The sequence below is a fragment of the Hippocampus guttulatus genome, chromosome 17, assembly GCF_054856545.1.
Source record: "Hippocampus guttulatus isolate MCC_2025c chromosome 17, RoL_Hgut_1.0, whole genome shotgun sequence".
Lineage (NCBI taxonomy): Eukaryota > Metazoa > Chordata > Actinopteri > Syngnathiformes > Syngnathidae > Hippocampus > Hippocampus guttulatus.
In genome coordinates this window covers 1740991-1757018 of record NC_141277.1, presented here as the reverse complement: position 1 = coordinate 1757018, position 16028 = coordinate 1740991, and the positions used below count along the sequence as shown (strand labels likewise).

The 16028-nt window shown below is 44.5% G+C and overlaps 2 protein-coding genes across 9 annotated transcripts in view; one reads left to right on the top strand and one right to left on the bottom strand.

The window, feature by feature from the left end:
• The window catches only part of tjp2a (tight junction protein 2a (zona occludens 2)), a 24971-nt gene extending 12042 nt beyond the window's left edge, over window positions 1-12929 (top strand). For 5 of the 7 annotated variants that reach the window (XM_086135974.1, XM_086135969.1, XM_086135975.1 and 2 more), the window contains 23 exons: window positions 1927-2051; window positions 2855-2957; window positions 3226-4000; window positions 4129-4232; window positions 4425-4578; window positions 5541-5652; window positions 6031-6161; window positions 6270-6348; window positions 6459-6609; window positions 6837-6945; window positions 7257-7476; window positions 7644-7831; window positions 7928-8023; window positions 8112-8191; window positions 8261-8471; window positions 8975-9075; window positions 9642-9866; window positions 9967-10071; window positions 10261-10467; window positions 10660-10674; window positions 10850-10927; window positions 11367-11452; window positions 11555-12929. In XM_086135974.1, coding sequence (XP_085992100.1) covers window positions 1927-2051; window positions 2855-2957; window positions 3226-4000; window positions 4129-4232; window positions 4425-4578; window positions 5541-5652; window positions 6031-6161; window positions 6270-6348; window positions 6459-6609; window positions 6837-6945; window positions 7257-7476; window positions 7644-7831; window positions 7928-8023; window positions 8112-8191; window positions 8261-8471; window positions 8975-9075; window positions 9642-9866; window positions 9967-10071; window positions 10261-10467; window positions 10660-10674; window positions 10850-10927; window positions 11367-11452; window positions 11555-11711 — 3612 coding nt within the window. In that variant the 3' untranslated portion in view covers window positions 11712-12929. The remainder of the gene's footprint in view (window positions 1-1926; window positions 2052-2854; window positions 2958-3225; window positions 4001-4128; window positions 4233-4424; window positions 4579-5540; window positions 5653-6030; window positions 6162-6269; window positions 6349-6458; window positions 6610-6836; window positions 6946-7256; window positions 7477-7643; window positions 7832-7927; window positions 8024-8111; window positions 8192-8260; window positions 8472-8974; window positions 9076-9641; window positions 9867-9966; window positions 10072-10260; window positions 10468-10659; window positions 10675-10849; window positions 10928-11366; window positions 11453-11554) is intronic. The other 2 variants (XM_086135970.1, XM_086135976.1) reach the window with 1 other exon arrangement.
• Window positions 12627-16028, bottom strand: part of LOC147191432 (uncharacterized) — a 15050-nt gene continuing 11648 nt past the window's right edge. Inside the window, exons 12-13 of one of the 2 annotated variants that reach the window (XM_086135978.1) lie at window positions 13976-14116; window positions 12627-13719 (exon numbers count right to left, since the gene is read on the bottom strand). In XM_086135978.1, the coding sequence (XP_085992104.1) occupies window positions 13648-13719; window positions 13976-14116 (213 nt within the window). In that variant the 3' untranslated portion in view covers window positions 12627-13647. Of the gene's footprint in view, window positions 13720-13975; window positions 14117-16028 lie in introns of those variants that run through there. The other variant, XM_086135979.1, reaches the window with a different exon arrangement.

Here is a 16028-nt window from a genome sequence, read left to right as displayed (position 1 = left end):
TGGCGGCAAGCCAGCAAGAAATGAGTCCGTAAAAGAAAGAGAATGTGCAAAGTTTGGAATAATTTTACCCGTGAGATAATAAATTACAATGTGTACCACAGCACAAGGAAACGGTATCATAGCTCGCTCATTTAATATAGCCTACCATTACTAGGAGGAATGTATTGGCCATTCACGAGAAAACAAACATGCTAATTGAATTTTTTTACACAAGCTGCCGAAGGCCACTGACTAACTAACTGGTTAGCCAGCTAACAGCCAGCTAAGGCTACACTCTCATTCACCGGCATCCATGTCACTCACCAGGCCAGGCCCTGCGTTTAAATCCTTGCTCGCGAAAAGTCACGGATACTACAATAAAACTTGTACCTCACATGCAAATGTTACTGTAATTAATAACTTGATTCATAATTTATACCCGATTACTTGATAACAGGGATAGTCGGTAGAATACTTAATTCTGAAAATAGTTGATAGCCATAGGCCTAATTTTGCTGTGTTAATTTTTTATGTGTAGTGCTTTGTTTGAGCTGTGCTTGTTTTTTCAGGTGTTCTATGAATCAAATTAGGTTGAATTAGCATAGCAACAGATCTACCCCAACACCCCACACCCAATAAAAAAAACAGTATATGCGAGGAAGCGTTTTAGTGTACACTAGATGCTTTTGTATGGCAATCTGATGCGTATTGTAATTGTAGTGTCAGCACTCTATTTGATGTTTGACTCAGATAAACGTTTATCCAACAAGTAATTAACCATCCACAAGGTCATTTTGTCATTTATTGTTGAACGTACTGTGAGAGCAGAGCAAACCAGTCGAGCTTAGTTAATCATCACGATAAGCCCATTGTCTTGTGCTACAGTTTATCGTAGCCAGAAAAGCAAATTGAGTGGGTTGAAAAAAAAGTCCTCTCCCAAAGGCATTTGACCTCCAACGCTTAACCCATCCACAGCCATCTGTCACACTCTGTTCCTGACACCTACTTTTATTCTCTTCCACCACGTGTTAAGTCTCTTTGGGGGAAACATCCAAGTCAACCCATGCAAGAGGTGCAGATTTGTTAATCCTGTCAAACAATCGCAAAAAAAAAAATGGTGAAAAGGGGGATCCTGCACAGGTTAATATTAACAGATTAAGAAATTTGGCGCAGGTGGCAGCTGCCACCCTGTAAAACCGCCTGTGGTGTGTACCCCAAGGACCAATGCGTTTCGTTCTACCGGACACAGATTAGAGCACAGCCACACAGATGACACACACGCACGCCTTTAAAATGTATTTCTTGATTCTCAATTCGATATCCCGCAACATGACAACCAACCTTTCTCGTATTTAAATGTGCTGTACTCTATCAGCAAAAAAAGAAGCCTTCTTCACTTTATGTCTGTCTGTTCACTTCCATCCTCCCGCTGTCGGCGTTGGCCATCTGCTCAAGGCAGAGGGAATTGAATGGATCGAGTGCTTTTGTGTACAGATGGAAGGGATAAAGCGAAAGGGTTTGACAAATCTCTGAACTAGTCTCATCAGCGCAATCAGGAGCAGTGGCAGGTAGACTGTTTGGAAGCCGCACCACGGCGAAAGGCCTTTGCCGTTTGGTTTGCTCACACCTTCCGCTTGTCCTTTTCCGCACTTTGTAACAGCGCAAATCTTCAGATTAGCAGGGTTTTTAATCACAGATGCACAGAACAACAGCAGCTCTGAACTGCATATGTGACGGCAATGCTCACGAATGTAATTACATGGTCAAAAATCCCTTTTAAATTCCCTCACAATGACATGCAGCCCCCGATAATACAGCGGGAGCTGAAACACACCGCAAGGATTCCTGATCTGCTTTTTCGCTCACACTCTGACTCGCACGCACGCACGCAGATAGAATACATTCAACCTCTGCTGGATGACCATGTCGAATTTCCTTGTTTCTCAGGATCCAAAGATGGGTTTTGGCATCGCTGTATCAGGAGGGCGAGACAACCCAAATGAGGATAGTGGCGAGACATCCATTGTGGTGTCCGACGTCCTTCAGGGAGGACCGGCCGAAGGCTTGTTGTTGTGCGTATTGCCATTTCCTTCAGAACATGTCAATTGTATTCTTTTTTTTTTTTTTTTTTTTTTTCGCTATTCATGGTCAAGCCCAGTCTCTGTTTCTCATAAATAATGGGAGCCCTCTGTCAAGTATAAATGGACAAATTGCATACTGTATACCACGTCAATGCGAGTCTGACGTCTTTGAAAGGCTGTCAGCCACGAAACACAGACTGTACACTTTCTGCAAGGGGACATCATATCTGGTTATCGATTCGTCAGTCATCAAACTACTCATTCATTCACTCACTAAAACCTGCTCAAAATTATAATGGTGCTACAAACAAGTTGGCAAAGTTTTGATTATCGCTGCCTCCTCTCTGGCTGCTGACTGTCAAGGGCATTATCGACCGCCGCAGAAACAATTGATAAGGGTGTCCCACATTCTCACTCGGAGACAAAAATCAGATGCTTCACAGCAGGAACAACAAGCGCAGACCTGCCGAATCCTCCGTTGTGATCACATTGATGAGTCATAGGCTGGACTTTGCAATATGGCTCAAATTGAATACCTCAATATTTTTGCCAGATACGATCACGATATTAATATGGGTTCAGTGAAAATGATGCATTTTTTTAAACTTACTGACAGCCATCAACATGAACAAAGTCAAGTTGATGATATAATTCAACTTGTCTTATCTGACTCTCATTTTTGTGTTGTTTCTTAATACTGTCTTGACTCACATTTTGCATTACTCTTGTACATAAAATAGAGTATTTCATGACGGACGTGTCACTCCCCCTTTTCAAATCTCTGTTATGTTTAGTGAGAATGACAGAGTGGTGCAGGTGAACGCCACACCCATGGAGGGGGTCATTCATTCCTTTGCCGTTCAAACCCTCAGAAAGTGTGGAAAAGTTGCCAAAATCGTAAGTTAAGCATTTGTTTCGTTTGAATATATCCCCAATTTCCCCCCCCCCCCTCAAATTTGTATTATTGATCTTGAAGGAAATTGGATTACCATTTATCAATGAACTGAAAACAGTTTCATTTCCCATTCTAGACATAATCCCCCCCCGTTGGTTTATTTACTTTCTGACTGTGACATTTTCAAACAGCATGTTCGGTGGTTAATGCAGGAAGCAAAACATTTCCTATTCATAATTTTGGTTTGAAACCTTTTCTGTGAACTACCAGACCGTCAAGAGACCGAGAAAGGTTCCTGTAAATCTGCTGAATCGTCCTGGATCACCCGATGATAGAGTTTTCAACAGTGACTACACCGAAGACTACAACTACGACCAGGACCGTGGCAGTGTGTACAATAACAGGCAGGACCACAGCCTGGAGAGGGATCAAGGTGCCTACATGGATTCTGGCTACCAAACCCGTGAGCGTGACTATGACAGGAACTATGACCGACGAGAACGGGGCAGGAGTGCGGAGGGAGACCGGAGCCCCGACCAGCAATACAGGAGGGACGGTAGCAGAGGTCGCACCTTAGACAGAGAACGTAGCCCCGATCGTCATCACAGGAGCGATCATGCGCTCAACTGTGACTATAGCCCGGACAGAAGGTACCGCAGCGAGCGCACGTTGGACCGAGACCACAGTCCCGATCGGCGCTACCGCAGCGATCGAGCCCTCGACCGAGACTATAGCCCTGACCGACGCTATCGTAGTGACCGTGCGCTAAACCGCGGAAACAGCCCCGACCAGCGCTACCGGCGGGACAGTCAGAGCCCGGGACGCAACCACGGACGCCACCGCAGCTTTGAGCGAGGGCGAGAACGAATTCCCAGCGACTCGAGGAAATATGATGAGCCTCCGAAGAGAGGCGCTAGCAGGGACCGGCTGGAGCGTTCACCGTCGCCTGCGGCCATGCCCATCCCGATGCCACGTCCCGCTCGAGAATTGGAGCCACTCGAGAAACCTCTAAATGTCCTGCTGCTGAAGAATCGGCCTAACGAAGGCGAGACACACAGATGCATTGTTTAGGCTTTTTTTTTTTTAATGCATGCAGTATGCAGTCATTGACGTTAACCTGTTTTGAACTTTCTTTTTATGTATAAATCAACAGAGATGCTTATTTTGTTTCAGAGTATGGCCTTCGTCTGGGAAGTCAGCTCTTCATTAAAGAGATGACGAGCACGGGGCTTGCCAGCAGAGATGGAAACCTACAAGAAGGAGACATCATTCTCAAGGTGCCAAAGCAAGGATTTCTTGTTCTAACAATGTCATCATGATCGTAACCTACAAGGCTAATATGTTTGTCATATACTGTACCTCCACCAAGGTTAAACTTGTGTTTTTATTTACGTTTTACACACTGTCCCAGCCAGCTACATTGGAATCGGGGATTGTTACAAGTGTGTGAATCTTCTCTCGACCGACAGATCAATGGAACAGCGACCGAAAACCTGTCCCTCAGTGACGCAGGGAAGCTGATCGAGAAGTCTCGCGGGAAGCTGCAGCTGGTGGTCCAGAGAGACAGGCAGCAAGTGCTGATCCGAGTCCCCCCGATGGTCGACAGCGACTCGGAGCTTGATGGTGAGAGACCCTTGAAACTGAAAAGCAGCAGGTCCTATCCGGTGTAGAACAAACGTGTCGTCGCCATGTCTAAACCCCGACATACAGTGTCAACTACACGAGAATCAAATGTGGAAACGTTGCATCTGTTGATGTTTTGTATTTGTCCATTAATCCTGTTTTTCCATCATTGAATAAAAGTTTGACTTTCACATCAGTTCACTGTATAGTATTCTTTACCTTTTAACAAAGCAGAAACAAACCATTCTCATATCTCCACCTTTCAGACAATTCTCTCTTATACCTAGTTGAAATGTCACGTGACCTCAAACTGTGCCGTGATTGGTCCAATCCAACCTAGATAAGTGGTGTGAATGGATGTTTTTGCTCACCAAATGGCTGCAGGGAGGGGGAGGGGGGAATAGCCAGAGGACCTGTGACCCACTTTGTCTGTTTTTGGGACTGTGTGAGGATGTGTTTGTGTGTATGTGAAGGTTCTCACCCGCTGGCAGGGTGAACTAATCCACCGCCATAATCCCGCGATTGGATATGAGAAAATTTCATCATGCGAGGGTTCACACCATAGCGGTCATGTAGCTTCTTGCTTTGAAAATCTCCAGGTGCTTATTGTGCGTTTGTTTGTGTCGGCTGTGTGTATTAACATGTAGGTCTGCGTGCATCATTTTAGATCCTAAAAATCGACTCAAAAGTGCATCCACGAATAGTCTTGCTGTGCCCTTCTATTAACCTTCTCAGAAATGCAATCAGATATTTGTATTTTTACATTTACAATCACAATTTCCTGGCGACAATTAAACACCTATGTAAAGCATGTTGTTTGTGAGTATTTTATATTTTTCCTCAATGACCCTGTTGGCTAAGTCATTGAATGAAGACAACACTAAATAACTTTTGGGTGACATAAGGCTCTCCACATTCAGCTTGCATAGAGTTGTCAAGTTGTGTATGTCTTTATTTTGCAGATATTTCTGAGATTGAGTCATATCGCTCCTACTCACCACAAGATGAAAGACGAGGCCACCATTCGGACCTGTCCTCCCACTCCTCCACTGAGCGGCTGCGAGAGAAGCCAAGGTGCAGTATGCCTATCAGAACATCAGGTCTCCTTGAAAGGTTTAGGACAGCCGAAGCGTAATTATATATAATCATTGTCGGCCGATGTTACATGGAGTAATTTACTCAATTCATTCTGCCTTAATATCTTTTGAAGTACTGTATTGGTATCGATGTCAAAAGAAATGAAGCTAGCATCGCAAAGTTGCCTGAACTTAGTGAGTTTGTAAAAGCAGCACAAAAATAAGATGCCGTACCGATACGTTAATTCATGTTGTCAATGTTTCAAGAGCATATGCCTAAGTGCTATGCCTGCACTGTATTGATGATTATAAATGTGGACCATCTTTCACCCGTAAACCCGGACGGCCAATGATTTGTTATTTCCTTTGTTCCTAGAGAGGAGCCGCCTAATAGGCTGGTTAGAATGGGTGCGATGCCAACCCCATTCAAAGGTCTTGAGCGGGCTGTGGAAGACACACCCCCATTGCCTCCTGAGAGGGAGGAGTCACGGGCACAAACGCCACCAAGTAACCATTTTTTTTTTTTTTTTAACTTTCCAATATTCAAAATATAAAGTTAGGCACATCATTCGCGTGAGAAATTCACATGTTATTGTTGTGCTTCTGCGCCGCAAGCAATCGCAGTTGGCCCAAAGCTTCACGCTCCTCCTAAAGTGCCACTAAAGCCAAGTGTTGAGGACCAGGAAGTATACGGGTCAGTAGTATGTCATGTTTAAGTGACTGCGATGGACCGTCACGGTCACATTCATCCAGCAAGAGTTCTATTTGATAAGAAATGGATCATTTCTTGTTTGCATCTTGCAGGCCAAACACGCTCATGGTCCGCTTTCAGAAAGGTGACAGCGTTGGTATGAGGCTTGCAGGAGGGAATGATGTCGGGATCTTTATTGCGGGGGTTCAGGAAGATAGTGCAGCTGAACAGGAAGGTCTTCGCACTGGGGATCAGCTTGTGAAGGTGAGATTTGCTTTATTCTGCATTCAGAACATGAGAAGATGAAATCCATTGTCAAATACTGCAATATAAGGAGAGAACAAAATCCCTCCAAACATGATTAATGTGTAAGAACCAACATCACAATTCATCGTTGAAATGGTAAAACAACGAAGCTAGGTCGGTCACTTGCATAATGAATCGGTGCCCTCACAACACTTTGTTTTATGATCTTGCAATTTATGTTACAGGTGAACAACGTGGACTTCAGGGATATGGTCCGTGAGGATGCAGTCCTTTACCTCCTGGAGATTCCCAAAGGAGATGATGTGACCATTCTTGCACAGAGCAAACCAGAAGGTATCAGTGTGTCAAGTATCTCTGAATTTACTGACGTAGTCGCGCTTAAGTCAACCCCCAAGAGAGGAGGACATCAAGTCACACTTCTGTTTATTGGTATTAGAGAAAGAGAGAGGAGAGAAGCTCGATCTCTCTCTCTCTCTCTTGCATACTGAGGAAAGAGCTTCGTCAGGAATCGAACGCTGTGATACAGCACACATTCAGAAATTGAATTTATTTCATGGCAATTTATTTTATTGACTTTTATGCCTTTGCCATCGACGGATAAGCCCCAAATTACATCATTTTTTTTCTCTTTGTTTTTTTCCCAGTGTACAAAGACATTTTAGCATCCGGCAGAGGCGACTCATTCTTCATTAGAACCCACTTTGAGTATGAGAAAGAGGCTCCTCAGAGCCTTCCCTTCACCCGAGGAGAAATTTTCAAAGTGACCGACACACTCTACGATGGCAAGCTTGGCAACTGGCTGGCAGTCCGTACAAACAAGGAAAACCAGTTGCTGGAGAAGGGCATCATTCCCAATAAAAGCCGGTCTGTATATTCTTGCTCAAGCCGTCAAAATGGTTCTTTCGTTCTCTTGGGAGCCGCTCGCCTCAAATAAAATTGAAGTTCAATTTGTTCCCGTGTCAGCTCGAGAGATGACCCCGTTCGTTCCAATAAAACGAAGGTGGCTAAAGCGCTTGAGTTTTCCATCACAGAGCCGAGCAAATGTCCAACGTCCAGAATGCTGCGCGAGCCGCGTCAGGTAACGACAGAGGAGACTTCTGGAGGCTTCGAGGACAAAGAGCAGCGAAGAAAAAAGATATTCGCAAGAGTCGAGAGGATCTGAGTGCGGTGCCGGTGGCTACCAGATTCCCGGCCTATGAGAGAGTCGTCCTGCGTGAAGGTAACCTAACCCTGGCCTCGATTGAAACGAGAGGAATGTTGTTGCACCCCGGTGGGATTCTTGACGGCCTCTGACCAAAGACTTCTTGTTTTTCAGCTGGCTTCAAGAGACCCGTGGTTCTATTTGGGCCCATCTCTGATGCTGTGAATGAAAAACTGGCCAATGACATGCCTAACGACTTTGTCATTGCTAGTAAGTGTTGACGTTTTTTACAGAGTTAGTCTTACAACATCGGGACCCCGTTCTGCGCTGTGAGCGATGTTGATCTTTCTTATTCAAGAAACGGAGCCAAAGGATGCGGGAAGCGAGAAATCGTCGGGAGTTGTGAGACTGAACACTATTCGGCAAATTATCGAGCAGGTACGGTATTCCATAAAATGCAGCTTCGTAATGTTGATCCACTTTCTAACGTTGGACATTCCCCCCAAGAACGCCCACGCGCTGCTGGATGTGACTCCCAAAGCTGTGGACACCTTGAATTACACCCAGTGGTATCCCATCGTCATTTTCCTGAATCCAGACAGCAAGCAGGGAGTCAAGACCATGAGGAACCGCCTCTTGCCCGGATCCACCCGCAGTGCACGCAAACTATACGAGCAGGCGATCAAGCTGAGAAAGACATGCTCGCACCTTTTCACCGGTACGCTTTGTCACTCAGAGGCTTCATCTGTTGCGATTGTATTTTAGAGAGCTGTGTCGCTGTGCGTTAAGACCCAAGACGCACCGCAAAGGCGCAAATCGACTCACCAACATTCCTCAGTTAATGATTCTGGGTGTGGATTGCATTGCTTGAATTCATCTCACATTGGTGTTCTCCTAAAAGATTTGCTTCTTATAAAGAGCAAAATTGAGTATTATGCTTGCGTGCCCCACTCTGACATCCCTCTTTGCATGCCTGCATGTGTGTGGTCTGGTATTCCGTGTGGTGGGCAGCACACATTTTCAGCATCGTGTAAATGGAGTTTCTCCTTGAGGGATTACAGCAGGCGTAATATTATTAATAAAATGGAAATGGGCCTCTGTCGAACTCGGGTCTTTGAGGGCCGCTAGCCAGCATGTTTTAGATGTTTCCCTCCTCCAAATGATAAAAGCCATTTGAGCGTTAGATTCGTTTGCTTTTCATTTCTTTTCATTGTCATTCAGACACAATCGACCTCAACTCGGCCAACGACGCGTGGTACGGAAGCGTGAAAGATTCAATTCGGGAGCAGCAAGACCGAGCTGTTTGGGTGTGCGAGGGCAAGGTAAGTCCGACAGCCCAACAGCTGCATCATGTTTCATTTCATGTTTGCGTTGTTTGGCCACTCTAAGTCAGGGTACAAAAAGGCTACAAGAATTCAAAATAAAAGTACAACTAATCCAATCCACTCAATCTTTTGGAGTAACAGTTCAGGACATTAACGTCGTCCTGAGCATGTCTAATGAGGGATGACGTCAGATTCTTTTGATCGCTGTAACTTCCTTTGTGCATTCAAGACCTGCCAAGGTGCTCCCGTGCTCAAAAACAAAAACATTCATTGGCTGTTCTCGTTGCCAACTTTTCTCTTAACGGCAGGTTTTTAAAAAAAGACGTGACTCAGACTGAGTGATGGGATATCTTTTCCTTCCGGTTGGTGTCACTTGAGAATTACGTTTCACCAAAAGCAGACGTGGAAGCCCATGAGTTAATTATATTGATGACATTAGTCAAGTCGGGGGCCACAAATCATCCTGTGAGCCACAAAAGGGCCCTAGGAGCACAAGGCATGTTTGAAGGAAAATCCCTGAAATCTACCACAAATGCCGACCGTTCATCGCTCCCTGTTGACAGCTGGATGGTTCGGAGGCGGATCTCGATCTCCACGATGACCGCATGTCCTACTTGTCGGCGATGAGCGCAGACTACTTGAGCATGGACAGCCGTCTGACCAGCGACTACGACGACACGGCGGATGAGGGCGGGGCTTACACCGACAATGAGCTGGACGAGCCAATGGACGAGCCCCAGCCCGTGTCGGCCATCAGTCGGTCGTCGGAACCTGTCCTCCCAGACGAGGCGAGTGGACTCACGCCAACAGCCATCCGCTTTAGCACGCCGGTGTACAGTGCAACCCCGTCAACCCTCCTGTACCGTGTCTGTGATTGTGTGTGTGTAGAAGCCCCACCCTGAACCCCGGAATCGTATGAGACGGTCAGGCAGCAGAGAGAGACAAAATAGAGAGCCCAGTCCTCCCCCTGCTTTTGTCCCCGAACCTCCAAAGGTGAGAGCACAGTGCCGTTCACGCGTGCTGCATCGTGTCGTTCTCACAGTTCAAATCCAGTGAATGAATTAATGGCCATCATCATCAATGAAGGAAATGAGCCTCCCAAACGCGCATGAGAGTGCACCAGCGACCTGGGCAAAACGTGACGGTTTTTCGGGTAATCTCCCCGGCCGCGTTCTGCCACAGGTGCGCGCTCAGACTCGGGCCGACTCGTCGCACGGCTACGACTCGCACTCCAGCAGCACCGTCAGCAGCAGCGATGCGGTGGCTGGGAACAAGCCGACGCCCCCTCCGGTGGCCCTGAAGCCCACCATCGCCCGCCTCGGCCAGATGTCGGACGAGCAGAGCTCGGAGAAGGAGGAGGACCCTGCCAACAAATCCTTCCTGGGCAAGGTTGGGATTACTCACGTGGATTGGGTCCGATCTATTTTTAGACCCGCGGCTTCCTGATGAATATTCTGCAGATGTCCAATTTGTGAAGCCCTTTGGTTTTGTCTCATTGGGTTTGCTGCTTGGTTGCTCATGTTGATGTCTCTTTATCCCACTGTTTTCTGCTCCACTTTCTTGGCTACTTATGTGACCCAGCAAATGGGGGTTCAGGTAACCGAATGTCTGTGTTCACTCACAAATTCAAAATGGGGCATTCGTGACCGTCGTGTTTTCTTTTCATTCCACTCGTCCTCGTTTCAAATCATGTTCCATCGATATGCCAGATTTACACGGAGAGCGTTACGTGTTGCGATATGAAAAGAGAGCGTTTTGTTTCTCCCTTTAGATTAAAGCCTTTGAGAAGATGGACCACCTGGCCCGAGCTCAGCGGCTCCTCGAACTGCAGGAGGCAGAAAGTGCTCGGGTATGTCTTCTTTCGTCTTCTGCTGCAGCTGGGCGTATACATTACCCGAGATTTCTTCGATACGTCTGGTGATTGTACTCGCTGATTGACTCGCGGTATGAAAGACGTCTTTCTTCATGTATAGTAAGGCGGGGGGGGTTTTTTCGGCCAAAAACACCTTACTATACATGGTCGCTTATTTCACCAAAAAACGCCGTACTCTACTGGTTAGTTTTTTCCCGGCTGAAAATGCCTCAGTATACATGGGCGGGGGTTTTTTTCCCTACGATTCTCTATGGCCCTCGTGGTACGTTGTAACAGAGTTCGACTGTACTTTAAAAACGAAAAAAAAAAGATTAATACAGAAGGAACTCGTAGTTTTTTTTTGTTTTTTTTTTTGTTTTTTCTCTTCCTTAAAGTACTTCTGACATATCTGGGCCTTGTTCCTCTCTCCCCGCAGTTGGAAATTGCCCAGAAGCACCCGGACATCTATGCAATCCCGGTCAAATTGCCCAAACCCAATCTCAACCGTCCTCAGCCAATCGGGTGAGCTCGCCGCTCCGTTGTCAGAAATAAGCAGCCTCCATTTGGCCGATGAAGCCGAAGAGCTTCCGTGACTGACCGCGAGCGTGTTTGTGCCTTGATCAGTTCCAGCTCCATTCCAGAGCCGCAGACTCCACCTCGGCAGCAGTACTCTGAGAGCAGAGCCCACGAAGGCGACGACGCCGAGTACCGCAGGCAGCTGGCAGACCACGCCAAAAGGGGCTACTACAACCCCCAGAAATACAAGGACACTGAGTTGTAGTCCCCAAAAAGGAGCCACTGTAATCAAGATTCCGCACTGCTTTTGTCTTCCGGCCAAGGAAAGGCGCTGGGCCGACACGGCTTCGCCGCGAAAACCTCTCATCATTTTGTGGCTTGCGCTTCCTAGTGCATGTCAAGCTCAGACACATTTACATTAGTGTGTGCTGACAAACCAGGTAACCCATGCCCCCCCCCCCCCACCCACCCCTGTCCTTAGTTATTCATCACTATTTTCTCTGTATGTATTTAGCGTTGCTCTCATGCAATTACTTCAGGTCAGAGTCAAGCGCCTGATTTGGTAAAAATAATTGGACCTGGTGACCTACACGCCACTGCTAGGACAAGAAATTGTTTCTTTGTGTAGCGAGCCGATGACCTTTCTCTATTTGTGTGGGGGTTTTTTTTGTTTTTTTACACATCTATACAGTGTACTATATGGCAATCAAAATTAAGAGAAATGAGGTAATTTGATTGTCGCATGTTGTCAAATCAGAGTTATTGTTCGTCAGTTTCTATGTTCCCTTAAAAAGCAGCGCTCTTCCACATAGTTGGACACTAAGGTCAGTCGTGTGATTTCTTGTGTTCGGCTCCCCACCTTGACATTGGAGGACACTGCGTACTGGGGAAAACAGCACATGCTCAAGTGCCTTGTCTTAGACGGAGGGTTGAAAATCAATACATCGTACAATGGACTGAGCATCAGGAGCTCATAATGGTCGGCACCCAGAAAATCGGAGTAGTTTGACATCATTTCCCTTTTTCACATCTGCTTCGGTTGCTGTGGAAGCATGTGTCCCTTTTGTCAACGAAAGAGTCCCATAAATATTTATTGCTTGTAGGTCACAAAGTGAAAAGCTGCAAAAGATGACAAAAACACTGAAATATTTTTTTAACTTTAATAATGTTTTTCTTGGGGGGGGGGGGGGGTTGCTTTTTTTCTGGTGCCAGTGGATTAAGTACTGTATGCTGGAACGTAGATTTGACCATCTTGAGTCAAAGTAACATTTGGGTCGGATTTCTGGGAACAACATTTATATTCTGTCGTCAAGCTTCAGACAAATGATGTTGATGTGAAGTTTATTCTCTCAAGTCAAATCAATCGATGGGATGGGGTGAAGACAATCATGGTGGCTTGTTAGTTTCTTTTAAATGTTTTTCTTTCTTTTTGTTGTCAACACTGGGGGATTTCAAATAAATATTTTGTTTACAGTACGTTAAATATGTATGACAATGTTTTGGTTTTGTTACGAGAGGAGTGTTTGTGTTCACTGTCAAAGGAGTCATTAATACTCCCAAGTAGCATGAATCTGAGTCCAGATACCAGTTTATGGAGTCAATCTGACTGAATTGAAATCTTAAAATAGTGACTGCATCCACTTGGATATCAAATACAAACCCGGTTGTGTGTGTGTGTGTGTGTGTGTGTGTGTGTGTGTGTGTGTGTGTGTGTGTGTGTGTGTGTGTGTGTGTGTGTGTGTGTGTGTGTGTGTGTGTGTGTGTGTGTGTGTGTGTGTGTGTGTGTGTGTGTGTGTGTGTGTGCGCGCGTGTTTGCCTTCAGTTTATTTCGCAGAAATGAACATGCTTGTTTAACATTTGGGTTGCCCTGACTATATTAAGGTCCAACGTTATGCAGTGTACATTCAGCTATTACAGCTATTCAACCAAAAATAACATTTACTCTGTTTGCCACCCGACATGTGCACAATAAGACCGTTGATTATATCGTTGGTCCAACATACTGCACCACATCACGGGAGCGCGTGGCTCAATTGAATAATAAATAAACAAACGTGTTACGCTGTTGATGTCCATGTTGTTGTGCACTGTACAGATTAAGGCAATTAGCGTGATGTCCAACAGGTTGCGAAGAGGTGCTAGCTATTTAAAGGAGTGAAAGCCGGATGAAGACGGAGGAGAAGCGGCATGTGAAGGTGTGTTCATATGTAGACAGGTTGCTCCTGTGCTGTAAGCAGGCGGTACATGGCGGCAGGCATCGTCTTCATGTGGATCTGGAACCGAGACGGCCAACACGTTCAACTCCAACTCGGAACAAGCACTGACTGAAACCGAAGTCGGGCAACGTTCCATGTGTTTCGTTGAGACCAAAGACGTATTGCTTTATCTTTTAGCTCTTTGTTTCATCTCATGTGTTCTCATTACAACCAAAATTGTTCTGATTGTAGAAATGAATTGAATGATATTGTAGAATACTGTATATACTGTAAATGTCCAATTTTTTGAATAAATGAATGAATATTAACATACCTCTCCCATGGCGTTTGACAGGATCTGTACAATCCTCTCGTGAGGTGTTGCCACGACACTCTGACTGTTGATTTCAATGATGCGATGGCCGACGCGCACGCCGCCCCTCTCTGCGATTCCACCCCTCATTAGGCTACAGATCTGCCCACAAGCACAACACCAATGTATGCTTACATGAAACGACCTAACCCCTGGTAGAAAAAAATGAAAAAAATTGCGCTTTTAGTCGAAAAAAAACGACCATGTATAGTAAGGCGTTTTTAGCCGAAAAAAACGACCATGTATAGTAAGGCGTTTTTAACCGAAAAAAACGACCATGTATAGTAAGGCGTTTTTAGCCAAAATAAAACACCATGTATAGTAAGGCGTTTTTAACCGAAAAAAAAGACCATGTATAGTAAGGCGTTTTTAACCGAAAAAAAAGACCATGTATAGTAAGGCGTTTTAGCCGAAATAAACAACCATGTATAGTAACGCGTTTTTAGGCCGAAAAAAATGACATAGTATATAGTAAGGCGTTTTTAGGCCGAAAAAAACGACATAGTATAGTAAGGCGTTTTTAGGCCGAAAAAAATGACATAGTATATAGTAAGGCGTTTTTAGGCCGAAAAAAACGACATAGTATAGTAAGGCGTTTTTAAGCCGAAAAATACGACATAGTATAGTAAGGCGTTTTTAGGCCGAAAAAAATGACATAGTATATAGTAAGGCGTTTTTAAGCCGTAAAAAACGACACAGTATAGTATGGCGTTTTTAGGCCGAAAAAAAAGACAGTATAGTAAGGCGTTTTTAGCCCGAAAAAAACGACATAGTATAGTAAGGCGTTTTTAACCGAAAAAAAACGACCATGTATAGTAAGGCATTTTTTGCCGAAAAAAACGACATAGTATATATATATAGTAAGGCGTTTTTAGCCGAAAAAAACGACATAGTATATATAGTAAGGCGTTTTTAGCCCGAAAAAAACGACATAGTATAGTAAGGCGTTTTTAGCCCGAAAAAAAACGACAGTATAGTAAGGCGTTTTTAGCACGAAAAAAACGACATAGTATAGTAAGGCGTTTTTAGCACGAAAAAAACGACATAGTATAGTAAGGCGTTTTTAGCCCGAAAAAAAAAGACAGTAGGCGTTTTTAGCCAGAAAAAAACGACATAGTATAGTAAGGTGTTTTTAGCCCGAAAAAAACGTCATAGTATAGTAAGGCGTTTTTACGGTCGAAAAAAATGACATAGTATAGTAAGGCGTTTTTATGCCGAAAAAAACGACAGTAAAGTAAGGCGTTTTTGCCCCGAAAAAAACGACATAGTATAGTAAGGCGTTTTTAGGCCGAAAAAAACGACATAGTATAAGTAAGGCGTTTTTAAGCCGAAAAAAACGACATAGTATAGTAAGGTGTTTTTAGCCCGAAAAAAACGGCATAGTATAGTAAGGCGTTTTTAAGGTCGAAAAAAACGACAGTATATTAAGGCGTTTTTAGGCCGAAAAAAACGACATAGTAAAGTAAGGCGTTTTTGCCCCGAAAAAAACGACATAGTATAGTAAGGCGTTTTTAGGCCGAAAAAAACGACATAGTATAGTAAGGCATTTTTACTTTAAAGAAACGACATAGTATAATAAGGCGTTTTTAGGCCGAAAAAAACAACATAGTATAGTAAGGCGTTTTTAGGCCGAAAAAAACGACATAGTATAGTATGGCATTTTTAGGCTGAAAAAAAACGACATAGTATAGTAAGGCGTTTTTAGCCCGAAAAAAACGACATAATATAGTAACGCGTTTTTAGGCCGAAAAAAAAGACATAGTATAGTAAGGCGTTTTTAGCCCGAAAAAAACGACATAGTATAGTAAGGCGTTTTTAGCCCGAAAAAAACAACATAGTATAGTAAGGCGTTTTTAGGCCGAAAGAAACGACATAGTAAAAACGGCATAGTATAGTAAGGCGTTTTTAAGGTCGAAAAAAACGACATAGTATAGTAAGGCGTTTTTAGGCCGAAAAAAACGACATAGTAAAGTAAGGCGTTTTTGCCCCGAAAAAAACGACATAGTATAGTAAG